The sequence below is a fragment of the Musca domestica genome, unplaced genomic scaffold (genome assembly GCF_030504385.1).
Source record: "Musca domestica strain aabys unplaced genomic scaffold, Musca_domestica.polishedcontigs.V.1.1 33, whole genome shotgun sequence".
Classification (NCBI taxonomy): Eukaryota; Metazoa; Arthropoda; class Insecta; order Diptera; family Muscidae; genus Musca; species Musca domestica.
Window position 1 is genome coordinate 1,874,796 of NW_026712312.1, and position 11,128 is coordinate 1,885,923.

At 36.4% G+C, this 11,128-nt stretch overlaps 1 protein-coding gene across 1 annotated transcript; it reads right to left on the bottom strand.

Moving 5' to 3' along the window:
* Window positions 1-280: 280 nt before the first annotated feature.
* On the bottom strand, window positions 281-979 carry LOC101888349 (glutathione S-transferase 1-like). The gene has a single exon (XM_005180697.4). The coding sequence runs from the start codon at window positions 961-963 to the stop codon at window positions 292-294; it is 672 nt and encodes a 223-aa protein (XP_005180754.1). The 5' UTR covers window positions 964-979; the 3' UTR covers window positions 281-291.
* Window positions 980-11,128: the final 10,149 nt, after the last annotated feature.

The following is an 11,128-nucleotide window of genomic DNA, read 5'->3' on the forward strand; positions in this document are numbered from 1 at the left end:
CGATTTCAAATTAATTGTGAACCATATGTAGGGTATCATAAAGTAGGCCCCGCCCGACTTTAAGACTTTCTTTACTGGTTTTCAATTGATTTGGTTTCATTGGCTCTGTAGGAGAAGGCCTCCTTTAAGAAGCCTTCTCTAATTTATTTTTTAAAAAATGCTTCTATAAAAATGACTTTCAATGACAACCCTCTAAAGTTCTCCCCCAATAGCTATCCCTTCCCCCTTAACTCAGATGACACTGTACTTTTTTTTTTCCTTTAAAAAAAGTTAGAAAATTTATTATCTATTTTACAACTTCGCCATACGTTTATCTAGAAAACCCATTGATGAGGACATTGCACTACTGGTCAACACTTCCATGACATAGGGAATTTCCATCATACTTTGGAGCCAATTAAACAAATGTGGATAATCTGCATGATCGACAGGTCGTAAATAGAACAAACCATATATGCATAGAACCGCATGAAAATCGGCAATAGTCAAGTGATCGCCTGCAACCCATTTACTTTGCCGCAATATTCGCTCCATTGTCTCATAGGCCTTATCGATACGCTTAAATATCTCTTCGTCTACATAGTTTTTTGTTCGCCAAAATATCGGTTCGTAGGCGGCTCGCACACACGACGTAAACAAATAGCCATCGGCAAAATGCTGCAGTTGTTGAACTTTGGCACGTTTGTAGAGATCTTTGGGATACAACGAATCGTCCTGACCATACCGGTCCACAATATAGGCAGTGATGGTATGTGAATCACCAATGAATTGATTCTCCTCCGTCTCCAAACAGGGTATTGTTCCAATGGGGTTTTTGGCCAAATATTCGGGTGAAGCATTTTCACCTTTCAACGGTTTCACTTCGCGGAATTCGAAGTCTTTCTTGACGGCCTTAAAGGCCATAATAACAGCATTAACCCCAGGACTGGTGAGACTGCCATACAAAATCGGTTTCTTGGCCATGCTTGCTGAAAATGAACTAAACTGTCGGATATTGGAAAATATTGATTACAAAGTATTTGAATTTAAAATAATTGACTTTCTCTCTCTCTCCCTTTGTGATACGTGTATTGGGGCGTTAATCTAATCTGCTGACCAAACGTTTGAGATTGCATTTGAAATGTTTGTTGTGGATCTACGTAATTCTCAGAGTACATGAGTCAAATAAACTCATGTTTACATTTCTCTTGCAGTTTTTAATTCCGAGAGAAAGATATAACGAGGTTTCGTTATTTCAACGTTTGTTGAACTGTTCGGTTATTGTAAACTGGCCTGTAAGTTAGTGCTGAGACTGCATATAATCCGAGAGGGTCCACACATTTACATTGTAAGGTCAATATTCCATGAATCATCACCACATATTAGGTGGCGCCCAATCAAACAGTTAAAAAAATAATATAATATTATTTTATTGATTCATAAATTTGTATGTCCCTTGAAACTTTGTAGAGACACTGCAACCAAATCAAAATGTCGGAAATAGCATCAAATTTTAGAATAAGTTTAGATTTGTTCGAATTGGTCACCTTTGGCACAAATTATGGCCTTCAAACGGCCAATGAAACCGTCACACGCTGTCCGAATGTTGCTCTGCGGTATTTTGGCCCGTTTCCGGCGAAGCACTTGTTTGAGGTGATCGACACCTTGGGGTGATCGACACTTGTAAACAATATAATGAGCTGTCACTGGAATAATTTTAACAGCTGTCAGACGAGTGGCTTAGAGAGAGGTGAGATGAAAAAAACTGCAACCCACTTCAGACTGCTGTCATTTCTAAGCCACTCGACCGACAGCTGTTAAAACTATTCCAGTGCAGCTCATTATATTGTTTACAAGCGTACAAAAGCATTTTGGTGACAATTTTCCAGAAAAAAAAGTTATTCGTGATGGAATTCAAGCGTGATAGTGCGATTTCTTTATATTTGGCTGGAAAACCACAAGTGGCTATCGTTAGAGCACTCCAGCATTTAAATGTGAATAAATCTTTTGTGTCTCGTACCATCGCTCGTTACCGTGATACTGGTAGCGTAGCCCGACGTCAAGGAAGTGGACTAAAGAAAACTTCAACATCAGCAGAAATGGTTCGAAAAGTAAAGAAATGACTTGATCGAAACCTGCGTCACAGTGGCCGAAAAATGGCTCGTGTACTGAACATATCGCAATATTCCATTCGGCAAATATTGCCAAATGAGCTCTGGGTAAAGCCATTTAAATTCCAAAAAGTGCAAGAACTTACACCGCAACAGGAAAAAATAGACTCAAAAGAGCTAAAGAATTGCTTCGCTTGGCCGAAAGTGGTGAACTGCCGAATTTGGTTTTCTCCGATGAGAAAACATTCGTTGTCCAGCAGTTTGTAAACAAACAAACAAAGTGATCGTGTTTACTTGCCTAAGAGGTAAGCTGAAAATGTTCACCTTCGGTTGGCCACCAGAACTCAAGCGCCGGCCATGGTAATGGCGTGGGCCGCCATAACAGCCGATGGTCGATGGTCTCCGCTCGTGTTAATCGACCGTGACATCAGAATAAATGCCGAATATTATCTCGAAAATATTCTGGAGGGTGTATTAAAGTCTTGGGCACGCAAACATTTTGGCCGCAGACCTTTGACATTCCAACAGGACTCAGCACCATCGCACTCAGCACGCGCCATCCAAGAATGAGTACAAACTGAGGTTCCTCGCTTCATTTCCAGCGCACAATGGCCACCAAACTCTCCGGATACCAATCCATTGGACTATTGTGTCTGGAGCAAGGTTGGCACTAAAAAAATACCCAAGTGTCGATTACCTCAAGCAAGCGCTTCGCCGGGATTGGGCCAAAATACAGCAGAGCAACATTCGGGCAGCGTGTGACGGTTTCAATGGCCGTTTGAAGGCCATAATTCGTGGCAAAAATTGACCAATTCGAACAGGTCTAAACTTATTCTAAAATTGTATGCTATTTCCGACATTTTTTGCTTTCATTCAATAAAATTTAATAAAAAAAATGTAAAAATTATCGCGTTTGACTTTGTTGCGGTTTTTTGTATCTCCCCTGTATATTCTAGAGATTATCTGTATTTTGGAGATATTTGTCTCAAATTGATACCAAATAAGCTGTAAATTGAGATTTTCGTTCTCAGTAGGAAGTTGAGTTCATCGCAAAGTAATATTCATTGTAAGTCCCTTTTTCGGGACAACTACCTCTGTAATGCTACCTCCTGATTTTTTTTTCTTTTTTTTTTTTTTTGGAAGACTTGGCCCAAATTTCCAACCAAAGCGGCTACAATTTGGCATTTCGGGTTCTCTATACTGAAATTTTCTCCTCGCAAAAAATATTAAATTTTCGTCCACTTTTTGGTGTAGCCTACCTATATAACGGTACCTCCTGAGTTTCGGTATTTAAAAGGTTTCGGCCCGATTTCCAAACAAATCAGCTGATATCTTGGATATTTTGTGCTAAGATTTGCTCAACGCAAAAATAGTCATGTTGGTCCACTTTTTTGGTATAGGCTCCATATAACTGTACCACCTGATTTTTGAAAGGCTTCGGTCCTAATTGTTTATCAAAGCAGCTGTAATTTGATATTTTGGCTTCATCAATGGCTAGTTTAGCTTCTCGCAAGAAAATATTCGATGTATGTCCACTTTTTGGTATAGAGCCCATTTTTAAGGGTACCTCCTGGTTTTCGGTATTTTGGGGATTTCTGCCATAATTTCAATAATATTGGCTGTATTCTGGAATTTTTCATTGGTTGTGTAACTCCTGATAAAACAAACTATTCAAAGTAGGTCCACTTTTTGGTATAGGCCCGCTACATAACGGCAAACTGTGATTTTCGGTATCCCCCAACTTCGAACGTAATCAGCTTCATTTTGACATTTTGGATTGTCTGTCTTCTTCAGCTTCTTGAGTTTCGGTATTTCAATGCCCCCTACCCACGTCCCTGGGTAGAGGGTAAAACCGTACGATCGTACCGAAGTTAGCGACTTTTTTATACCCTCCACCATAGTATGGAGGGTATATTAAGTTTGTCATTCCGTTTGTAACACCTCCAAATATACATTTTAGACCCCACAAACTATATAATTCTTGATCAGCATAAAATGCTATGTCGATTTAGCGATGTCCGTCCATCTGTCCGTCTGTGGGAATCACTCTAGCTTCCGAACGAAATGAAGTAAGTTGATAAAATTTTACTCAAATGTGTATTATGTCTGCAGGACTTTTGGTATTAAAAATGGGCCATGTAGGTCCACGTCTTCGTGTAGCCCCCATATAACGGTACCCCACGATATTCGGTATTTTGATGATTTTAGCGACATTATTTACCGGAACTATTTCAAATTTCGTATTTGAAGTTCGTAATGGATACTACAGCCTAACACCGAAAATTGTCTGTGCAGATCCACGTCTTCGCATAGCCCCCATATAACGGTACCTCCCGATATTCGGTATTTTGATGATTTTAGCGACATTATTTATCGGAACTATTTCAAATTTGGTATTTAAAGTTTGTAATGTATACTACAGCCTATGACAAAAAATTGACTCTGCAGGTCCACGTTTTATAACCCTCATGGTACCTCCCTATATTCGGTATTTTGATGATTTTAGCTACATTATAAATAGATTTTTTTTCAAGATTCGCATTTCAATATTGTAATAGATTATGACAAAAGTTGCCTATGCAGGTCCACGTCGTCGTATAGACCCTAATATACGACTACTTTCGGTATTTTTACGATTATAACAGAATTTTTAACGGATTTTATTTCTTTGAAAATAGACATGAATCATCAACATATACCAAGTGGCGCCCAATCATATGGTTGGTAAACCAAAAATACCAGAACCAAAACTTTACTGAAGAAAGGCAAATTGAGTCGGGATCATTCAAATATTCCATAATATATCTATCATTTTAATTTATTTCATAAATATATTTTACGATTTTCTTGAAAACTCTCCGATGTTGGCATATAATTTGGTCACATGACCACATAAATTGTCCTGCAATTAAAACTTTCAGTTTTTGATAGATTTTTTTTCAAGATTCGCATTTCAATATTGTAATAGATTATGACAAAAGTTGCCTATGCAGGTCCACGTCGTCGTATAGACCCTAATATACGACTACTTTCGGTATTTTTACGATTATAACAGAATTTTTAACGGATTTTATTTCTTTGAAAATAGACATGAATCATCAACATATACCAAGTGGCGCCCAATCATATGGTTGGTAAACCAAAAATACCAGAACCAAAACTTTACTGAAGAAAGGCAAATTGAGTCGGGATCATTCAAATATTCCATAATATATCTATCATTTTAATTTATTTCATAAATATATTTTACGATTTTCTTGAAAACTCTCCGATGTTGGCATATAATTTGGTCACATGACCACATAAATTGTCCTGCAATTAAAACTTTCAGTTTTTGAAACATTCCCGTTTAAAAAAATGTGTCATTTAAAAAAAATGAGATTGTATGAATCATCATCCCCATTTAACAAATGGCGCCCAATCATACAGTTCATAATCCAAAATTATCAAATTACACTGAGGAAATGTGGAAGAGAGGTAAAATGATTTTACTTATGACACATTGTTCCTCCAAATTATATCTCACAGTTACCACACACAAATTGTTTCAACTACATGTATTCAACTTCACTTATCACAGCTCTCCTCGATTGGCTCCTCCACTAAATATCCTTCCTTGGCACGATAAACATTGGAGTTAGCATTTTGTGACTCCTTAACTTCTCCTTTATTGCTAGACCCAGCCGCCTGGCACTCGTCTTCCAGACGTTGACGTTTACGTGGACTCTCTGGTGGATTATAGAAATCATCTTCATCGATATGGGGCATTGTGTAAATCATTTGTATTCTTGAGGGATATACTGCATTTTCTTCTTGCGCCATAAATCCTAGAGGCATTTGCGATTGATAAAATTGGTAGTCCATATCATTAACATAACCTATTTGACCAAAACTGTCCACCACATATGTAGGTGGGGAATAACTACTGTCGGCATTGAACCAGCAAGATCCCATCGTAACACAGGGATGGGATGTTGCATATTGAAATGTGACTTCTTGTTGTTGCGGTACCTGATAACACCCGGGCTCAAAATATTCATATTCACTATCCTCACTGCTTTCGCCATTCAAATTGGCAACGGCATAGACACGTTTTCGTGACATACTTTGGAATCTTCTTTTATAGATGTGGCGTTTCCTTTCCTTAGGCATCCAAATAATTCAACGGCTGTTCAATGGGCTCCCTTTGATTGGCAATATTTATACAGATTCGAAAATAGAAAATATGCACCTGCAACTGACGCATCAAATAGAAATTCAAATATACTTCTAAGATCATGAAAAAATTGAATTGGGATTTGCAGAACTGCAAGACGAACTTTTTTGGGTAAAAAAATATATAATTGAGTAATGTAACACAAAAAAAAAAAACAAAACTTGTAATTTATTGGCTTAGGAATTTTGTATTGAATATTTTTTCCGTTTGCTTTTCAAAACGAAATGTCAGATTACAGTGGAACATGTGTGCTTTCATTTGAAAAAGAATATTTAAGAGAAAACAAAAATTTTGTTGTTGCAAAATATTTAGGCTTAATTCCATAGTTGTTGTTTTTATTGTTTTGTTTTTTAAGTTCGGCCGGATCGAACTTTAAATTTGGCAATTAAAAAAAAATAAAATCCGTTAAAAATTCTCTTAAAATCTTAAAAATATCAAATGTAGCCGATATATTAGGGTCTATACGACGACGTGGACCTGCATAGGCAACTTTTGTCGTAAGCCATTACAATAGTCAAATACGAAACATGAAAAAAAATATTCTGTGAATAATATAGCTAAAATCATCAAGATACCCAATATAGGGAGATGCCATTTTGGCTATACCACACCGTGGATCTGCGCATCCAATTTTCTGTCATAAGCTGTAGTATCCGTTACGAACTTCAAATATCAAATTTAAAACATTTCCGATGAATAATGTCGCTTAAATCATCAAAATACCGAATATTGGGATGTACCATTATATGGGTGCTATGCTAAAGACGTGGACCTGCACAGACAATTTTCCGTCATAGACTGTCGAATGCATTACGAACTTCAAATACCAAATTTAGAACAATTCCGGTGAATAATGTCGCTTAAATCATTAAAATACCGAATAGCGGGAGGTACCGTTATATGGGGGCTATACAAAAAGGTGGACCTACAGGGTGGACCATTTTCAATACCAAAAGTCCTGCAGACAGAATATACATTTGAATAAAATTTTATCAATCTACTTAATTTCAACTTCTAGCTTCGTTCGGAAGCTAGAGTGATTTCCGCAGACGGATAGACGAACGGACATAGCTAAATCGACATAGAATTTTATTCTGATCAAGAATATATACTTTTTGGGATCCAAAAAGGTATATTTCGAGGTCTTACAAACGGAGTGACAAACTTAATATAACCTCCAGACTATGGTGGAGGGTATAAAAACATTTATTTATTAATGGAAGATATTAATTAAGGTAATGTTTACCAGTGGTAAGGCATTTAATACCAAGGTATCGGAAAGAGCAACCAATCCTCATAAATTCTCTTGGTTTTTGTTTTGTGGGATATTCTCCACAGGAGTATTTTTTTTAAATAACTTCTGTGACAAAGACGTGATTGTAAGCTCAATAGAAGAGCCTGCAAACTTAACCATCCTTCTTCCACCTTTACCCATCTTTCTCAGAATTAGGAGAATTTCTTAAATTTAGAGAAGCTGTATATAATATAATATGATTCATAAACTATGCATCAACTTGAATAGATCATCCGATTAAACGACATGGCGCCCAACCATACAGTTTAGAAGCAAACATACCAAACGATTGGAAAAGGGGAGTTGAATCCATGTCCTTTATAAGTGTGGTCCAAACCTGGCACGTCGCAATATTTATATCATATTTATGTAGATCCGATTCGAAATGGCCAACATTGGCACATTCCTTCGGGGTTAAACATTTGACTAATCATAGCGGTAGTCAAAATATTTTTAAATAATCGTACATTGGCTGAGATTATACATTTGTCGGCAAAACTGACAGATAATTTTTAACTTATTTTCAGGCCTAATTTGGTCATATGAGCAAAATTCCATACTATTTGGGCTGATATTATACGTTGGGTGCACAATAAAAGGTAAAACGGACGAAGATATCGTTTGGGAGATAAATCTAAATTTTGACGGATTATCTCCAATTTCAATAGGGTTCGTCCTTGGGTCAAACAAATGATTTGTGCAAAATTTCATCTCGATCGGACAATAAATGCGACCAGTACTTTGGACAAAAATGGACAATATCGGATCACTCCATCAAGTACCTACCCCACAAACGGTCAAAATTTTGAATAATTACAACTCTTATAAAATGTGATGTAAACGTCCGATTGTCTTCAAATTTCACACATCCCAATATTTTTATCAAACTAATGTCTGGTGTAAAGATGGAATATATCGGTCCACTCCTTCTGGTACCTCCCCCACAAAAGATCGAACTTTTCAAAAAAAAATTATTTTCTGCACAGAAAGAGAAACGATAATCCGATTTTGCTTCAACTTTGCAAATTCTAATATTTGCGTCAGTGCAAGGTTAGGTGCAAAAATGACCAATATCGGTCCACTCCATCAAGTAACTCCCCCACAAAGGGTCAAAATTTTAAATACCCATTAACATCCCATGAACATCCGATTTCATTTAGACTAGGTACATCTCAATATTTCCATCAACACCAGATGTGTTATAATGATGGTAGGGATCGGAATACTCCTTCTGGTACCTCCCCCACAAAAGATGAAAGTTTTGAATAACCAAAACGATCATAAAATCCGAAAAAAGCATCCAGTTCTCTTCAAATTAGTCATATCACAATATTTTTATTAGCCTAAATCTGGTGTGAAGATGGGATATATCGGTCTACTCCTTCTGGTTCCATTAAAACTTGGTACATCGTAATACTTCATTAACACAAGATATATTATAAAGATGGTAGAGGACCGGACCGGTTTCTTCTGGTACCTCCCCCACATAGGGTTCAGTACTTTGAACATTTTACACATACAAACATTTTTGTTAACAAAAGATCTATTATGAAAATGACATATATCTGCGAATCCCTTCTGGTGTCTCACCCACACATATGGAATTTATGAATTCGCATAAAATTGGAAATAAAGATTCGATTTACTTGTATTTGTTACCCCGATATATTTATCTGTATTACATGAAGTATGAAAATGGAATGCTTCGGTAGACTATCACATATCTCATACAAAGTGAAAGACATTACCAATAAATATTTATATCACATGTGTTTAGGTCTGATACAAAATGAACAATATTGCCCCATTACTTCAGAGTATTACTGCATAGAAGATTAACAATTTGAATAATCATAACACAAGTCAAAATATATTTAAATTACCGAACATTGGCTGAGGAGGGTATACATTTGTCGGCTAAACCGAGAGATACCTTTTAACTTGTTAAAAGCCCCATTAATGTATTAATACAAGTGAACTTGAATAAAAACTAAAGCATACTTAAAGGCGCAAGGGGATAATGTAATGTGACTGGCATACTACCAAAATACAGTTTCTAATAAATTTAAATAGATAAATTATTAAAAAATTATAGGTAAATAGTTACTGTTTAGAAATGTTAAAATATAAAAAATACGCTTCAATCAACACTAATATGAAATAAATATTCTTAAGCAAACTAAAATTACTAAATTTTAACATTATTATTTTTTTTTTTAAATAAGAAGATACTTTGGTCATTATTTACCTCTTTTCGACCTTATTATATTGGCCTTGTATCATTCCTATACATGATGAATATTTCAAAAGCCATCTTAAGAGAAACAAGTTAAAAAACAGTGAGTTCGGCCGGGCCGAACTTTTAATACCCTCCACCATTTGCAACGAATTTGGAAATTTTTAAAAAATAAAATCCTTAAAAAATTCTGTTAAAATTTTAAAAATACCGAATATAGCCGTTATTTTGGGGTCTATACGACGTGGACATACATACGCATTGTTTGTCATAAGCCATTACCATATTCAAATTCGAAACTAGAAATAAACGGTGAATAATGTAGCTGAAAATCATCAAAATATCGTATATAAGGAGGTGCCGTTAAATTGGAGCTGTGCGAAGACCTGGACCAGCATAGACAATTTTCTGTCACAGGCTGTAGCATCTATTACGAACTTCAAATACCACATCTCAAACAATTTCGGTGGGTATTGTACCTAAAATCGTCAAAATACCGAATATAGGGAGGTACTGATATATGGGGCCTATACGAAGACTTGGACCCGCACAGACAATTTTCTGTCACAGACTGTAGTTCCCATAACGAACTCCAAATACCAATTTTAAAACAATTCCGGTGAATAATGTCGCTAAAATCATCAAAATACCGAATAAAGGGAGGTACCGTTATATGGGGGCTATATTAAGACGTGAACCTGCACGGACAATTTTCTGTCTTATGGTGTAGTATCCATTTTGAACTTTAAATACTAAATTTGAAACAATTCCCGTGAATAATGTCGCTAAAATCATCAAAATACCGAATATCGGGAGGTACCGTTATATGGGGGCTATACGAAAACGTGGACCTGCACGGATAATTTTCCGTCTTAGGGTGTAGTATCCATTTTGAACTTCAAATACCAAATTTGAAACAATTCCCGTGAATAATGTCGCTAAAATCATCAAAATACCGAATATAGGGAGGTACCGTTATATGGGGGCTATATGAAAACGTGGACCTACATGGCCCATTTACGAACTTAACCTGCCTACTGGAAAAATAAACATGTGTGCAAAATTTTAGCCACCTATCTCAATTCATTCGAAAGATAGCGTGATTACAACAGACAGACGGACAGACAGACAGACGGACATCGCTAAATCGACTTAGAATTTTACGCTGATCAAGAATATATATACTTTGTTGGGTCTGATATGAGTATTTCGAGGAGTTACAAATGGAATGACAAAGTTAATATACCCTCCATAGTATGGTGGAGGGTATAAAAGCATGACAAGAAAATCTT

Coding starts and splice junctions, on each gene's coding strand:
- LOC101888349 (XM_005180697.4), bottom strand. CDS start 963: ATGGCCAAGAAACCGATTTTGTATGGCAGTCTCACCAGTCCTGGGGTT.